The sequence below is a fragment of the Capsicum annuum genome, chromosome 8 (assembly GCF_002878395.1).
Source record: "Capsicum annuum cultivar UCD-10X-F1 chromosome 8, UCD10Xv1.1, whole genome shotgun sequence".
In the NCBI taxonomy this organism is placed as follows: domain Eukaryota; kingdom Viridiplantae; phylum Streptophyta; class Magnoliopsida; order Solanales; family Solanaceae; genus Capsicum; species Capsicum annuum.
In genome coordinates this window covers 44,762,317-44,780,087 of record NC_061118.1, presented here as the reverse complement: position 1 = coordinate 44,780,087, position 17,771 = coordinate 44,762,317, and the positions used below count along the sequence as shown (strand labels likewise).

At 36.9% G+C, this 17,771-nt stretch overlaps 1 protein-coding gene across 2 annotated transcripts; it reads left to right on the top strand.

Moving 5' to 3' along the window:
- The first annotated feature begins 436 nt into the window (after nucleotides 1-436).
- On the top strand, nucleotides 437-14,013 carry LOC107846748 (protein HIGH CHLOROPHYLL FLUORESCENCE PHENOTYPE 173, chloroplastic). Of its 2 annotated transcripts, XR_001667188.2 has the most exons (14): nucleotides 437-1,495; nucleotides 6,579-6,791; nucleotides 7,695-7,899; nucleotides 8,092-8,167; nucleotides 8,372-8,507; nucleotides 8,627-8,731; nucleotides 9,377-9,457; nucleotides 11,852-11,941; nucleotides 12,021-12,086; nucleotides 12,848-12,904; nucleotides 12,981-13,058; nucleotides 13,130-13,177; nucleotides 13,351-13,472; nucleotides 13,729-14,013. XR_001667188.2 is itself a non-coding variant. In XM_016691050.2 (13 exons), exons 1-13 carry the CDS (start codon nucleotides 929-931, stop codon nucleotides 13,420-13,422), a joined length of 1,794 nt encoding a protein of 597 aa, XP_016546536.1. In that variant the 5' UTR covers nucleotides 437-928; the 3' UTR covers nucleotides 13,423-13,706. The 2 variants fall into 2 exon arrangements, 1 of the variants encoding a protein (XP_016546536.1); XM_016691050.2 differs by lacking the exon at nucleotides 13,729-14,013 and having other exon boundaries at nucleotides 13,351-13,706.
- The last annotated feature ends 3,758 nt before the right edge of the window (nucleotides 14,014-17,771 follow it).

The following is a 17,771-nucleotide window of genomic DNA, read 5'->3' as shown; positions in this document are numbered from 1 at the left end:
CTATTAGAACTGAAAAATAAAGACTGACAGACTTTTCTTATAAATCCGGTGGAACTAAAATAATGAAACAGATGAGTCAAGAAAATCATTGAAAGCACGTAAAAAAGAAAAACTCAATTTGTTGACTTTCTGAAACATAAACCCAAAAACATGTAACTTGAAATGCTATCATGAATAAATTTTTACCAACCATGATAAATAATACCTAAGTATGAGAAAATATTAAATCTTTCAAAATTTGGGAAATTTTCTCTTAACCGACATATACCATGTGAATAATCATGATGATCAATGTCTTGCCCAAGTCGGGAATATCCATCCTATACTTTGCCAGAGTTTAGGACGAAATGTGAAACCATGGATCCAATCTGAGCCCTTTAGGCTAAAAATGAGCCACCCTAAGTGCGGCCCCACACTTTGATCAGATCAGATCAATGGTGCCTCACTCGGAGGTAGGGCCTCTTTCAAGAGAGGCTTTTGTCCGATTTTACAAACATTCGTTATTTACAGAAAAGTGAAATATTTCGTTCGGATGCCAATGGTGTTTCGTTAAATACTTTTTTTTTCAAAAATGGTTTTTAATACTCTCCAGAAGAGAAAAAGAAATAAAAAACGCCCGACCAAAATAAGAATCTGAGGAGACGAATATCTCTACGTGGCACACCAGCTTCCATATTTTATTCACTGTCCATATAAGAAATACTCAGTTTTCGTGGCGGATTGATCAGATCGTTGCTTTATTCACATTCAAGTTTTATGTGGAGGAAATTTTACACTGTCACCATCAATCATGACTTGGCACCCTTGCCAGTTGCCAATTCCTAACCTCCCACTTGATCTACAGAACACAAAATTGTATTCTGATTTCTGGCAATTCAAGTGCAAAAATTCGATTGTACAGAACTGAAAATTTCTCCCTTCTTTCCAAATGAGTGCCGCTACTGCGACATTCACTCCTGTAGCATTTAGCAACAGCAATTATAATAATCCAATATGGAGAAAAAAACCAAATTCACTACCAAATCCAATATGCAAACTCTCCAACTATTCTTTTGTTACAAAGGCAACTTCATCATCTTCAAATCCGGAAAGTGACAATGGAAAGAAAACGAAGAAGAAGAAAAAGAAGTTAGTAATTGAAAACAAAGAGAAAAAAGTGCAAGAGCAAGAACCAGTTGCCCAGGAGCAAGAGCAACAGTTACAATCTTCTTCAGTTTCTGTTATAAAGAGATTGGATGATGTTAATCCAGTGGGATTAGGAAGACGTTCTCGTCAAGTGTTTGATGAAGTGTGGCGAAAGTTTTCGGGATTGGGGCAGATTTCGCGAACAATACGTTCTGATGATGAGAGTAGTTTGCTTATTAGAGAAGGTGGACCGATGTGTGAATTCGCTATACCTGGTGCTCAAAATACTACTGTGCTTGTTGTTGGTGCGACTAGCCGTGTTGGTAGAATTGTTGTGCGTAAGCTCATGCTTAGGGGCTACACTGTCAAGGTCCATTTTACCTTTTGCCCCGTTGTTTACTTTTATTTCCGGCATAATATATAAACATGCCCTTTGACATCTATGTCCTTCAACATTGGATGTGCAAAAAGACACTTAAACTATCATAAAGTTCAACATGCAGGCATATTCATCCCATGTGGAAAATCTCAAGCGATTTGACATGGTAGATGCGTGCATCTCACACGATTTGCCACGTAGGACGCATGTGTTTAGTTGTTCAATTTTATGATAGTTTAAGTGTCTCCTTATGCATACCCGAAGTGGAGGCCTGGAGGGTATAGATGCTAACTAAGGGCAACTTAAAGGGGATGTTTATGTAGTATGTCTTTGTTTCGTTTTCCTTAATAATTACATTTTTGTGCATATAGTGTATCTTTTGCATAATACATAAATGGACACTCAAACTTGGTCTCAACTGGTAAGTAAGTACGTCAACTCTGAGAGTGGATATCTCTAAATACCTTAACTCGTCTACATTGTGCCAGTGACTACCCCAACTTACAAAATTGTTGGGCCGTGGGCCATTATCCAGCCAAAGGCCCATGGCCTAATCCTATTCTCTTTTGGTTTCCAATCCTATTTGGAAAAGGATTCAGATTTCTATTCCTATTTTAAGTTGGTTTGGCTTTAGGGAAAGCACCACCTATCATATATAAATAGGACTATTTGAGAGAGAATTATTCATGCTTATTGGTATTTTGTTTTTGAGAGACATCAACACATAAAAGAGGTTTTGAGAGAGCTTTCACCAAAGAGAGAGAGAGTTTAGTTGCTGCAGTTCAGATTGTGGTTGCCAGTTCGTTCACTGTTGGATTGAGTTGAAATTTTGGCCGAGTGTTCCTAACATTTTATTGTTTGATTTGAATGGTGGAGATCCGATGTGGTGGTTCGTACCATCTGTTTTTGGGTTCCAAACAGTACTGTTTCGGGTGATTTCTCTTGATTTACTTTTGATTGGTGTAGCTATTGCTTCTCCTAGTTTGGCTCTTGTTCTGTGGCCATTAGGAGAATATTTGTAACCTTCTTATTGTTATAATAGAGCAATTTGGATCTCTGTGATCCCATGATTGTTACCTTCGACTAGAAGGATTTTTCACGTTAAATTTGGTGTTCTTTACTTTCTTTGTTTTCATATTTACCTCCTTCTATCATAACAAGTGAAATCAAAGCCTGTTATCTATCAAGGATTTTGGGATGGAGGTAAATATGAGCAAGATGGTATGTTTAAATGGGAGCAATTACAACATACAGAAGATCAAGATGAAAGTTCTTTCCATTTTTGCTTCTCATAAACCCGAGAATGTAATTGATGAGAATTGAGACTTTGAGCACCAACAAGTGTGTGGATATATAAGGAAATGGGTTGAAAACAATGTTCGCAATCATGTTGTGAATGAGACACATTCTAGAACATTGTGGGAAAAGTTGGAGGCACTTTACACTTCAAAAACAGGCATAACAAGTTGTTTCTACTAAAACAATTAATGACCTTTAAATATAAGGAGGAAAATCCTATTCTTGACCATATAAATGATTTTCAAGGTGTCATTGATCAACTTCTTGGAATGAGTGTTGATTTTGATGATGAAATACAAGGACTTTGGCTTTTGAATGCTCTACCAGATTCTTAGGAGACTCTTCTTGTTTCTTTAACAAATTTAGATCCTGGTGGCAAAGTGACTATGGAATTTGCCTACAGTGGTGTTTTGAATGAAGAAGTAAGAAGAAAACCACAAGGCTCATCTTCACACTCGGATGTTCTATTTACAGAAGATCGGGGGAGAGACAAAACAAGAAATGCAAGTAGTAGAGGAAAAAGCATAAGCAAGTCAAGGTTAGGGTATGCGAGTCGTTCATGCTGTCATTGTGGCAAGAAAGGACATATTAAAAGGTTTTGCAATAAGTTGAAGCAAGAGAGTAGAAAAGGAAAGATAGAAGAAAATAATAAAAATAATATTGTTGTTGTTGTCCGAGATGACCTTCTCGTTGCTTGTGATAAAAACGTCATCAATTTTGTATCCCATGATACTAGTTGGATCGTAGATTCTGGAGCTATATCTCATGTCACACCGAGGAAAGACTTCTTTTCATCTTATACTCCTCTTAACTATGGAGTGTTGAAGAAGGGCAATGCTGGTGAAGTCAAGATGCTTGATGTTGGCACAGTCTGTTTGAAGACTAATATTGGTACAACGTTAATCCTTTAGAATGTCAAACATGCTCCTGACATTCCTTTAAACTTGATATCTGTAGGGCAACTAGATGATGATGGCTACCATAATGACTTGTCAATGGCCAGTGGAAGCTCACCAAAGGCGCATTAGTTGTGGCTCGAGGAAGAAAGTATTCTAATTTATACGTGACTCAAGGATCTGTCCTCGGTGACTATGAATTTGGTGGAAAGTGACACTTTATCAGAATTGTGGCACAAGAGGCTTAGTCATATGAGTGAGAGAGGAATCACATTTTTGGCTAAGAAGAATCTACTTGCTGGTGTAAAACAAGCAAAGGTGAAAAGATGTGTCCATTGCTTTGTAGGAAAATAGAAGAGAGTTTCTTTTCATGGTCATTCTCCCTCAAGAAAGCCTGAACTATTGGAGCTAGTACACTTTGATTTGTGTGGTCTTTTAAAGTGAAGTCACAAGTTGGTGCACTTTACTTTGCGACTTCCATTGATGATCATTCTCGCAAGCTCTACTTGATGTGTTTAAGGAATTTCAAGCCTTATCTGAGAGACAAACAGGGAAGAAGCTAAATGTATTTACATCGACAATAACGGTGAATATATTGGTCCTTTTAATAATTATTGCAAATCGCAAGGAATTTGTCATCAGAGAACTCCACCCAAGGCGCCTCAATTGAATGGCTTGGCAGAAAGGATGAACAAAACTCTAGTTGCGAGAGTAAGATGTGTACTTTCAGAGGCTAAACTTCCAAATTCTTTTTGGGCGAAGCACTTAATATTGTTGCTTATGATATCAATTTGTCTTCTGTAGTGGCTTTGGATGGTGATGTTCCAAATAGAGTTTGGTTTGCTAAGGATGTTTCTTATGATCACTTGAAAGTTTTTGGGTGTAAAGCTTGTGTGCATGATCCAAAAGATGAGAGATCAAAATTAGATGCCAAAACTAAGCAATGTGTATTCATTGGTTATGGTCAAGATGAGTTTGGGTATCGCTTTTGTGATCCAGTTGATAAGAAACTTATTAGAAGTCGTGATGCTGGGTTCTTTGAAGACCAAACTATTGAAGATATTGACAAGACTAAGAAAACAAATTCTCAGAATAATGAGAGCTTAGTTGATGTTGATCCAGTTCCTATTGCTGATACATCTATTGGACATTGAGAAATCCAAAATAATAATGTAGATGATGATCAAGAGGGTGTAGAACCTATAGACGGTTTGATTAATGATGTTGTGGTTGGTCAACAACCAACTGTTGCTAAGGTAACTATTCAGATGTTCCTAAAACCTCTTGTAGAAGATCTTCTAGGGAGAAGCAAAAGTCAAGACGTTATTCTCCAAATGAGTATGTACTCTTGATAAACATGGGAGAACCCGAAGATTATGATGAAGCCATGCAAGATACTCACAGCGATGAGTGGGTAGAAGCTATGGAAGATGAGATGAAGTCACTCCACGAGCATGACACATATGAGTTAGTGGAATTACCGAAAGTTAAGAAGGCTCTAACAAACACATGGATCTTCAGATTAAAGCAAGAGAAACATACCTCTGCGCCTAGGTATAAGGTGAGACTAGTTGTCAAAGGCTTTGGCCAGAGTAAGGTTGTTGACTTTGATGAAACTAGTTGTCAAAGGCTTTGGCCAGAGTAAGGTTGTTGACTTTGATGAAATTTTCTTTGTATTATGAAAATGTCTTCTATCCATATGGTGCTAGGCTTAGCTGCAAGTTTAGAAATTGAGAAGATATACACTGATAACAATCCTACGAATATCCTAACGGAAGTGGTGGTCGTAGAGAAGAATGAGTATTGTAGAACTTTGGCAGGCATGAAGCTTGTCATGAGTTTCTCCGCTTGAAGAGTCATTTGGCCCCTTGGCCGGAGAGAGAGTTTGTTGGGCCATGGCCCATGATCCAGCCAAAGGCCCATGGCCTAAGTCTATTTTCTTTTGGTTTCCGATCCTATTTGGAAAAGGATTCGGATTTTTATTTCTTTTTGAGTTGGTTTGGCTTTAGGAAAAACACCACCCATCATCTATAAATAGGACTGTTTGAGAGAGAATTATTCATGGTCATTGGTAATTTTGTCTTTGAGACACATCAACAGTTAAGAGAGGTTTTGAGACAATACTCTCTAAACCCCTAGGACTACATTGTGAGACATCAGGTGTTCATGAGACACAATGAGGACGAGTAGACACAATGAGGACGAGTTGGAGTGTTTAGTTACCAGTTGTGATGTCTAGATGCGCACTCTCAAAGTTAGAGTGCTTACTTGCCAGTTGTGGTCAAGTTTGAGTGCCTGCTTATATATTATGCCAAAACATGATTAGTGAGCATTTATATAGTTGGCTACAACTTGTTTGAGAATGTTGTGTAGTTCTATTATTGTCTTTATGGTTGTATTTTTCTATAAAAAGTTTTAGTATAAAGTTTGAGAATGTTGTGCAGTGTTGTTATCGTTGTTGTGATTGCATTTGTATGCATATAGGAAGTTTTATTATAAGGTTTCAAAATTGAGGGTTGAAACACTTACATTTTGTGTAGTATTTGACAGGAGCTTTTAAGTTTTGAAAGAGATTGTATGACAACGTAGGGATATGGGTGAGATTTAGAGATTCTCTATTTTTGAAGAATATTGGAACAGTTAACGAAATGGGCCAAATGGAGTGGATAGAATATACATAATTCTTATAGCTGACCCTAACTAGTTTGGGATTAAGATATAGTTGCTTTAGTTTTGTATATATAAGGAATCAACAACGTTTGAATTCTAATCCACCTCTGAGTGGTGCCTTCCCGTTAACTATATATTTTCTTTTTCTTTGGTTGAATATATTTACTTGATATTACACTGAGATGCTAGTCTTCACTTTACATTTGCAGGCTCTAGTAAGGAAAGCTGAACCGGAAGTGGTTGACATGCTACCAAGGTCTGTGGAGCTGGTGACAGGGGATGTTGGTGATCCTTCCAGTCTTAAAAATGCAGTGCAAGGTTGCAACAAAATCATCTATTGTGCCACTGCTCGGTCTTCAATCACTGGGGATCTCATCAGAGTTGATCATCAAGGGGTGTACAATCTCACCAAAGCCTTGCAGGTATTTGGTTTTTTCCCCCTATCTTGTTTGGGTCCATTTGTGGTAAGGTTACACTAATTACGTTTCCATGTTGTCCTCTATGCTCATATTTTATCTCCAGGAATGGAGAGGATTAAAGAATCAGAAAGCCCAAGGATTGGGTTTGATGTATGACAGTAGTTTGGATACCAAATCTTCCTCTCAAAATGCTGCATAACATGCTTGTACTAATACAGCTAGCGCTAGTCAAGCAGCATTGAGTAACATATTTTGTTGTCATTAAATGATGTGAATTTTCGTGTACAGTCATATATATTTTGATCCGGTGGAAATGTAGGCTGCCACGACATAAGATATCTGTCCTTTAATTTGACACAGTTTAGGCAAGAAACTAGTAGTGTAGTATCAAAGTGATATCAGGAAAGGGCAACTCATCATATACGATAGTTGATTTTTAGTCATCTTAACTAAAATAAAATTATGTCTAGTAGTAATATTAATATCCATATTGAAGTAATTGTTTTTCAGAGGAACTGACACACGCCCGATGACATTTTTTAGGAGTCTGAGCAACATGGGACTAATCAAATCTATTAAAGATCTTGGTACTAAATTCTGTATAACAAGCTTTAACTTTCAGGAAAAAGAACATCTGTCCTATGAGAAGATTTTAAATTTTAGATAGCTTCCCAATAATATTGTGATGTTTTGCTTTTCTTTGTTAAGGGAGAGGGTTATCTTTTTCTTAGTTAACTGTGCTGTTAGTGTTACTTTGGTTTTAACTAAGAAACTGAAAAATATTTTTCAGAAATGCTTTAAATTCCTGCATCTAAAACAATGTAGGACTAAAATCTCAGGCAACTATTATCTGTGCATTTCAGAATATTCCTTTGTTCAGATGATCAGTCTGTTCAAAAAATGTAGGACTACAACAATAAGCTAGCACAGCAACGAGCTGGAAAGAGTAGCAAAAGCAAGCTTTTAATTGCAAAATTCAAGTCTGAAGATTCCTTGAATGGGTGGGAAGTCCGTCAAGGGACATATTTCCAAGATGTGGTTGTTTCTAAGTATGATGGAGGAATGGATGCCAAGTTTGAGTTTACTGAAAGCGGAGAGGCTATTTTTTCAGGTACCCAGGGAAGATGATCCCCGGTCTTGAAAGCATCTACGCTTTATTAGTGAACATATTAAGGGTCTTGTAGTCCCAGTTATTGCATTATGGTGCTAAGAGACGTTTAAAGATATTTGTCAAATATTGAATTTCAGTGATCCAATTTTTCGATCCCTGTTTCTAAGTGTTCTTTCTCGTGGCTCATGTAAGGGTATGTTTTCACAAGAGGAGGCTATGTGGACTTGTCAAGAAAACTCTCACTCCCTTTGGGTTACACTCTTGACAGGTATATACTGTAAAATTTCAGTTTTTCCTTTTATTTTTTTTTGGTAGCAATTTTTTCCTTTTATTCTTTTCTCATACTTGATGCTATTTTTCTCAGTTGTTGATTTATCCTCACTGCATATCCTTGTGTCACTATTTTTTTTTTGTTTTTTTGACAAAGGTAAAGTATATACTTGTGTCACCATTGTTTTTTTTTAATACTTAGGTATGAGGGTCTAGTATTCTCTGTTGGTGGAAATGGGAGATCTTATGTTGTAATTCTTGAAGCTGGTCCCTCAGCAGACACAACACAAAGCAAACTGTATTTTGCCAGAGTTAGCACAAAAGCAGGATTTTGCAGGGTGAGCTCAGATTTACAATGTAGAGGAAAATCATTGATTGAGTAGTGCCTCCGTTCTGAACTCTATTATTACTTTATATACTTAGTTTAATGTTTTTACGTATGCACATGTTTTCACAGGTGAGAGTTCCATTTTCTTCCTTTCGGCCAGTGATGCCAGATGATCCGCCATTGGATCCGTTCCTTGTGCATACCTTGACCATTCGCTTTGAGCCTAGAAGACAGGTCTGCCTCGACCGTAGCATTCCCTTCTTCATTGTTGGCATTTCACTTCTTCAAAACTTTTAAACAATTTCATCTACTGTTACAATTGAGTTACCATAATTATCGAATGCCACATGTTGATTTATATTGAATCAAATTTCTTATACACTCGAGTCCACTCCACATTATTCAAGTACAGGGCAGGAGCACAATTTTTATATGAAAAAAATATATCAAGTGAACCAACCTTGATGTTTACACATGGATAATTGAGGAGTTATTTTCTTAGTTCTTGTTTGCATATTTAGGGAAACATATCATATTTATTGCTAAAGCATTTTAGTATTTTCTCTTTTTTCTCCTATTTATGCGGACTAAACATATTACTTTACAACTCAACTTCATCCCCCCCCACCCCCACGCACCCACCCATCCAAAGGAAACAAAACTATTTTCTTTTGTGAAGTATTTGGCAAATTATGCTATGAAAGAGGAGCTATTTTAACTAGAAGATCCAAGCCTCGTAACACAATCCGTAGTGCTACCTGCGAAAACCCTGTACGAGGATAGATACCTTAAGTGCATACTTTGACATGAATCCTTAAAAAGTAGAATCAACTGTTTTCCTGTGCTAGTTGCTGATACTTGGCATGGTTATTTCTACAGAGGCCAATTGAAGGACCTACCGGGATGAACCAAGATTTGAGAAGCTTTCAACTAATTATGGAATATATTAAGGCTTTGCCTGTAAGTTCAGTTGACTGTTTGTGCAACAGCATTACGTGAGACTTTTGTTATCTTCCATTTTGTGCTTGTGCTCTGCATATAATAGTCATAATCTAAGAGAAGCCAGGAATTTGACTGGTAATCGTTTTAGTATCTTCAAGATAATTTACAGTCTAGAGAGTTCCTGATAGAACTCCATCCCACTTTCAGCTTTATTTTCTATATTTACCTCCATTGGCTGCAAAAGTTTGGAGTTCGGTCAATTTGGTTCAACCTGTAAAATGTGCTAATTCTTGGATAAACTTAAAATGCACGTAGTTAACGTGCTAAAAGTTATTGATGCTCAAGAGTTAATTTAAGTCCTACTCTGTAACCGATGATCATTTTTAATTAATGCATTGGATTAACCCAGTACTACCTGTTAGGTGTCATATCAATACCAGTACTGAAACAAAGGATCACTCAATCTTCCTTCTTAGAGCTACTCAGTTCCCCATATATGTGCTGGATGGTAACTTTAATCAATTAATCTCCATTCTAGCTCTATCGTCATTACTGTAGCAAGTCTTTGTCACTGTAAAAGAGAATACTTGTTATTTTTCTTGAGAAGTGACGTGTATTTGGAGCATATTCTATGATAATCGGACACTCCTTACTCAAAACATTTTCTTAACCATGCTTACATAGAAACAACAGTAATAAATATACCTCGATCCCATAGTAGGTTTGGTGGAACTCTAAGGACCTACCGGAGGCGTGTCCATTTGATTTTGACATGGTTCTTACATTGAGAGTGGAAGTACTACAGTGCTATAAAGATAAATGGTGCCAACAATCCTAACTATGAATTTCTAAACATAATATGTCGTTTAGTGATACAAAATGTTAGATTGTCCTATATTGGTTGAGGATATATGTGGTACTATTATTTGTTTTTGGATCCTACCTCATGAGCAAATTTTTGGGTCGAGTTAGTCTCAAGGTCCATTTTCTTACCATGGTATCAGAGTTAGACATGTCCCTATTATTGGTGGGCCCCTGTGGTATATCTCCAAGCTTCAGATGTCTACCCTAGGGGTGGGGGGAAGTGGTTAGAATGTCCTAGATATGTTGCAAGAATACCGTATTTTTTTGATCAATACTCATGAGCTATCTTTTGGGGTTGAATTCTGCCCAGTTTTCATTCTTCTCAACTGGGGTTCGTGATTAACCATTGCATACAGTTGATGTAAAGGATAGAATAAGACAGGTAGAATGATGGAGTAAGCAAAAATGAAAGAGTTCAACTCCTGCAAGCCTGCTGACCCAACACATGAAAATTGATTACTTTTCCTTTATAGCTTTCATGTGCTGTGTTTCTGAGAATATTGTCATCGAGCGAGTCCTAGAGAGAAATATGACTCACGTCTTGATGAATTGAATATGTGATTGGGAAGATAAAAGGCAGCTGTCTTGTTCATCTGGTTATTATGTAGACTAATTTACTTGCTATTTGTCATGCTTGTGCCTATTTAGTTTTTAATTGGTTGCTTTTTGTTTGTCTGGTTCTTAATATCAGCATATATTTTAAGTAGACCACAAGTTGTGCCAACTCAATTAACATCAAACAAAACACTTGCACTTCAATTCTAACTGAAAGAAAAATCAGTATTTTGCTTATAACTGGTCATATCATTGGATGGGCAGAAATCTCTTGCACAAAAAGGCCATGAAAGGAAAATATTTATGTGTTCTTTATTTGGGACAAGACACATCCCACATGATACATTTTTTAGTTCTCATTACTTTAAGGCATTTTGGTGAAACATGAGTTTTTTACTCCTGTATGCTTTTCTCTTCTTATTTTTCAAAAAAAGAATTAGTATCTATAGGAATTGGTCTGCTTGTTACTATTTCTTCTACTTTAACCAATTTATTTTGTAGCTCCTACCTAGAATTCTCTGACCAATCTTCACGTTTCTTGTGTGTTTATGTGCTTTAAAAAAATACAACAGAGGAAATTTAAAATGTAGCTTTGGATTCAGTGTTTAAAATCTTGACAATCAAGGAGTGTGCAAATTGGCCTAGACACCACCATTGAACACCCCCCCCCCCCCCACCCCCCCCCCCCCCCCCCCCCAAAAAAAAAAAAAAAAAATTAAAAAATCAATGAAAAGCTCTAAATTTTGTCACATTTGTGCGTTGAAACACTGTTTGCAAATTTTAGGTGACTTTTGATCGAATGCAACTTATAGATCTCTATGCTCTTTGGTAAAAAGTAATAAAGTTCATCCAGGAAATATTCATTTTTTCTGGACGGTGCTATCACATTTTTTCATCAGTTTTCTTCAATATGATGATTTGGTTGAGGAATCATTTGATAGAAGAATTACATTGGAAATAATATTTACTGGCCGAAGATTGTAAATTTTGCAGGCTGGGCAAGAGACTGACTTTGTCTTAGTATCATGTACGGGGTCAGGAATAGAGCCTACCAGACGGGAGCAAGTTTTGCGAGCAAAGAGGGTCAGCTGTTGTTCATATACTTCCTTCATGTAGTTTTCTTGTATATATACTGGATCCCTGATTATTTGAATATTTGTAGGCTGGTGAAGATTCATTAAGAAGGTCCGGCCTCGGATACACAATAATTCGTCCAGGTCCATTGATGGTAAATATGTTTTCCAGCGCTGGAAATATTGAGTTAGTAGTTAGCTATCGATTGGACTGGCCTTGAGCAATAAGGCTGATTCAAATAAGCTTCTGCTTTGCTTAGAATTAGATAGTCATATAGGCAATTTAATTGCAGATCAGCATGTTTTATGATAGATTGTATTTGGACTTCGAGTGGGATAGCAAGAAGTGTTTGTTCCCCATATTTATCAGAAACAAGTGTCAAACTATTGCTTAAGAACAATGCTCTAAAGTTAGCTGGAAGTTAAATTAATTGCAAATGGACTACTCTTGGAACCATATAAGGCTTAAGCGGATTTATAAGAAGGGAATCTTCAAGTGGTTAAATTAAGTCAAAGTGGGACGGAATTAGTTATAAGAGTGGTGTCACCGATATATTTCTTTGGAAAGTTCTGCCTAGCAGCTGTCAAATAATGTATGTTTCTCCCTAACTGGTAAAGTTGCTGCCATGTGATTAGGAGGTCACGGGTTTAAGCCTCGGAAACAGCCTCTGGCAGAAATCCAAGGTAAAGTTGCGTACAATATACCCTTGTAGTGGGGCCCTTCCCTGGGCACCGCGCATAGCGGTAGCTTTAGTACACCGGGCTGCCCTTTTTTACGAATCAAATGCTAAAGGAAGTGAGCATGGTTCAGCAGTTTTACCATAAATTGATTGAAATATTATAGATGTAATGATATACCACCCAAAATATTAGATTTTAGCAAAATCTGTATATTTCTAACGATTGCTTTCTGCAGGAAGAACCAGGTGGTCAACGTGCCCTCATATTTGATCAAGGAAATCGCATCTCTCAGGTAAGAGTCTTACTGTATTTATGAGAGTAGTGCTCTGCATTTCCAATTGAGCTTACCATCATAATGGTAAATACAGGGAATCAGTTGTGCTGATGTGGCTGACATTTGTGTGAAGGCATTGCATGATTTGACAGCCAGAAACAAGAGCTTTGATGTGAGTAATGCTCTACTTGTTTTGATGGTAGAGTTTGGCAAAGGAATAAATTGACCCTATTCCCTGATTAGGTATGTTATGAATATGTCGCTGAGCCTGGAAAGGAGCTGTACGAGTTGGTAAGGCCATTAACAAATTTTATCAATTAAAAGATCAAAGGCTAAATATTGTACAGCATTTCCTTCACTTTTTGTATGAATTGCTTTTGACAGCAATAGTAGCTAAACTTTTACTTCATTGCCGTTTCCCAAAGTATCTTTGTTTCTCATTCAGGTTCTTATAAAAATTGCAGGTGGCACATTTACCTGACAAAGCAAACAACTACTTGACACCAGCACTCTCGGTACTGGAGAAAAATACATGATCGTGCCTCCCAAGTTCAAGTTACAATCTTGGTGCAATCTCCAACAGAAGGTATTGGTGTGAGATTTACCAAGATTTTTTTGACTATGAGGAATATTCTCTGTATTTTGTTCTCAAATATATGTGTACATATATATATATATATGATAGTAGTATTTTTTGTTACTCATGAGTCATGGCTGTGTATATATTAAAAGCAAGCACATTCCAATAAGTTATTTTGTTTAAGATGACTGGAGAACACTCATTTGTCATTACCAAGTGAATAACAGTCCAACTTGTTCATCCTTCTCTTTATCTTCCTCAGAAAATGGAAGGAACCAATGTCTTCAGCTTAATTTTCCACCAAGGGGAGACAGAGAGAGAGAGAGAGAGACCAGGATGATCGCCACGTATTTATATGTAATTAATAATCATGTTAGTTGGACTGCAATTTTCCAATTATCGGATAGCCCAATCTAGGCCCTGTCAGAGCAGGCTGCAAAAAACTTGAGTGCACCCGTGTTCACATCAAATTAATAGTTGCATATGAACCTTTATAACTTAAGAAAGGTTGAGTGATATCTATTTAACTCTGAGATTACACTGCTTAGTTTGATATAAATGTTTGATAAAAGTAGGGGTTTGGCCATTAAATCCAAATTGAAGTTGGAATTAAAGTTGGCGTTGTGTTGGCAATGAATATAAATTGGAGTTGTTTTGAATTATTATAAGTAAATTGGAGTGACAAAAGTAAAAACACGTTTTACTTGTTTTTCATATTCTGAAATTCGACTTCAAATTAAATTCTGAAATTCTTTAAAATTTTATACTCAAACACGTTTTTCGAAATTCAAGTGCGGAAAAAAGTGAATATTTTACATGGCATATTCCCGCTAAATATTTTTTCAATCACACTTGTGATGACCAAAGGCAAAACAAGTTAGAAGTCCATGCATGGCATATTCCCCCTAAATATTTTTTCAATCACACTCGTGATGACCAAAGGCAAAACAAGTTATAGAAGTCCTTGCAACTATAGAAACTGCTCAAAGATATGGCTACAGTTGGAGCTAAGTCTACTTTATTTGACGATTCATGTAAAGTTGGAGAGGATAATATTGTGAATAAAATGTGCCACCGAAATAATATTTACGGTAATAACAATGAAATAATAATATAACACTGAGAGTTGGTAATCAACAAAAATTAAAATAACGAGGACACAAATTTTAACATAGGAAATCCTTCTGAATAAGGGGGAAAACACACGACCCTATGAGAAACAAAGTAATGCACTATAATGACAAATTTTACCTGTAGTCCCGAATAAATTTTCCAGAAACCACCACACACTTAAAAAAATAACCCTTTTTGATTTCTCACCTCACTATCGTATGACCCAACACTTACCATTTTTTACACATACTATTTTTTTAAAAAAATCTATGAACTATTTGAAACTCATTTGTTGTTTCTATTTCTGTGTACAAAATGACCCGTGAAGCCTTCCTTTTTACAAGCAAGGCCACATATCCTCCAAAATCAGATGAAGGAAAGGTCAACTTGCACTTGCAGATTGTAGCCACAAGAAGTTCTGCAAAATTGGCAACTTGTTTTTGCCAAAGTTTATAACACCCACTTATTTCTTTTAATTATTTCTGTTTATTTTTTATAATGGGTGTGGACCACATTAATCTCCCCCTGCGAACTCATTCGCAAGAAGGAGATGACATTAAGTTTTTAGTTTGAGTGCATGTCGACAAATTCTTTGCATACTTTAATCTTGTCCCATGATACCATCTTGATCAGTGTATCTACAGGATTTTCGATTGTTGTGATATTCTCAACATGCATAAATTTGTCTTCTACTTTTTTCTTGAATCCAGTGATATGTTACGCCTATGTATTTCATCCTTGCATAGTGCATGAAGTTCATGCTCAATTCTATTGCACTTAGACTATGACAATAGATGACATATTCCTTCTGATGTAGTACAAACACTTGAAAGAAAAATTTCAACCATATCATCTCCTTGCCAGTTTCAGTATTGGCAATGTATTCTACTTTAATTGTAGAGAGTGCATAATTCTGCAATCCCGACTACCATGATATAGCTCCCCCTGAAGAGGTAATTAATATCTAGCAGTGGAATTTTATTATCAAAGTTACCCACCATATCAATAACTATATAGCCCTTCAAGATTGGTCCAAATCCACTATAACACAATGTCATGATCCGATTTACAAGTCATTATGACACCTACTTTAGTTCGCCATTAGGTAAGCCAAATTGTAACGCCCCGATTTTCTGAACCGGAATGCTACACGGCGCTCAGGACCCCGAGGGACCACAAGCTAACCCATAATTGATATCTATACCTGTACACTGCATAATATATGAGTATAAATGCGGAAACATGAACTGAAAGGCCATAAAGTTCAATACTGAACATAATCTGAATAATAACAATGTCTAAATAAAATGAAATACCAATGCCAAAACAAAACCGAAATATTAAAGTATGAATCTAGTCTGTAATCTAGTCTGAAAGACTCTAACTGTTTGAAGTAGGAAATGGAAGGAACATATCTCCAACTAACTCCCGACTACTGAAAGCCAAACTAAAATACTGAAGTAATAAAGTAGTAATTATGTCCTCGGAGAATGAGGACTCACTGCTAACTCTGACTGCTAAAATCTGCAATGCTACTGCTGCTATGGAACTCGTGCCACTGAACTTATGGTGTAACATAAGAGAAAGCACCATAGCACAAATGCGTTAGTACGTCTGAATATACTGAGTATACGAGTGAGGTAGGATAAATGCAAAAGGGTTTATATGCATGAACAATGCGGACTAATATGAATGTGAGAATACATATATGCATAAGTAATTGAAACTGAGCTCGTGGTGATACTAATTACTGAGTTTGAATACCGACAACATGAGTTTACTGATACTGGGATACTGAATATATGAATGACTATTTATGACAGTTCGAATTATGAAGAACTGGTCTAATTGACTGTGTCTAACAGTTCTGAAATTGAATACTGATAATGTAAGTTATGACGACTGATCTAAGAGATATAACTGTGATAATCGGCCTAACCGATGTAACTGATACTGAGCAACTGTATCTGACAGTCTAAATCTTCTAATAATGATTAAGAGTGACTAAGCTTAAGATCAGGCCTAACAAACGGGTGATCTCTGGAACTGATATTGAGAATACTAAACTAAATCTGAGATTGAGATCAAGCCTATCTGATGGGTGACCTCTCTAAGTGCTGATACGGAATAACTTTATGTTAGACCAAGCCTATCTAGCGGATGATCTATGAATCTGTGGAACTATCTGAGTTCCTTACTGAGATTGATGACTGTATCTGATAGTCCTGATTTCTGAGTTCTACTCTGAAGACTGATACTGAAACTGTAACTGTGGGAGTGCTCACTTAACCGAAATGGCCTGAATCTGAACTGGTAAAGTCCAAACTGTAACCCCAGCTTGAAGGGTGTCAATACCATGCCACGGGTAAAGACCTCTCTTGTCAAGCCTATCTGATGGGTGACCCTTATAGGAAGTCAAGCCTAAGGCAGTATAATAGTGAAGCCTCTCTGACGGGTGACTCCTACATTCTGCGCTGGCTACGCAGTCCTGGAGTTCAGAGATTGCTGCTAATAACGCTGCCTCTCTGACGGGGAGCTTCCATCCCTGCACTCGCTCGGTGCTAGCTCCTACTCCCAACTGAAAAACTCTGAACTGATTCTTAGAACTTGTACTTGAACTAAACAAAAACTGTTACTGAGTTTTTTACTTGACTGAGTTGGCCGAGTTTACTTGGTTCCGTTATCTGACGGAATACTATTGAATCTATTATCTGACTGAATGATACTAAATTCTGCATTAATTTCTTGAATGCTACTGAGATTTGAGCTGAGTACTGAACTGAAGATGGAATGATAACGATACTTAAATTACTGAGATTTTTTAAGTTCTATAACTGTCTGAGAGTTCTGAATTTTGTAACTGACTGAGTTCTACTAATCATAGCATAACTGAGATTGTCTTGGGACCGACTCGGCTCTAGGCACACAGTTATATTTTTCGGGTACAAGCTCCCCCAGGACTCGATGGAAAGTAACTGACACACATGATACTTCTTGATCATAGGAATAACATCCACAATTCATAATACCATAAGTAGGGGATTTCATGCTACACATAGTTCTTAACACTTTATACATGAAAGGGAATACATGTAATATGGGTATACTTGCATACCTCAATATCATGGACATTCCATATCACAACAGCAACTCATAACAACAACACATATCAATAACATGGAATTCATGTGG

Coding starts and splice junctions, on each gene's coding strand:
- LOC107846748 (XM_016691050.2), top strand. CDS start 929: ATGAGTGCCGCTACTGCGACATTCACTCCTGTAGCATTTAGCAACAGC. Junction 1,496..6,578: donor TTAGGGGCTACACTGTCAAG/GTCCATTTTACC, acceptor TTACATTTGCAG/GCTCTAGTAAGGAAAGCTGA. Junction 12,905..12,980: donor AAGGAAATCGCATCTCTCAG/GTAAGAGTCTTA, acceptor TGGTAAATACAG/GGAATCAGTTGTGCTGATGT.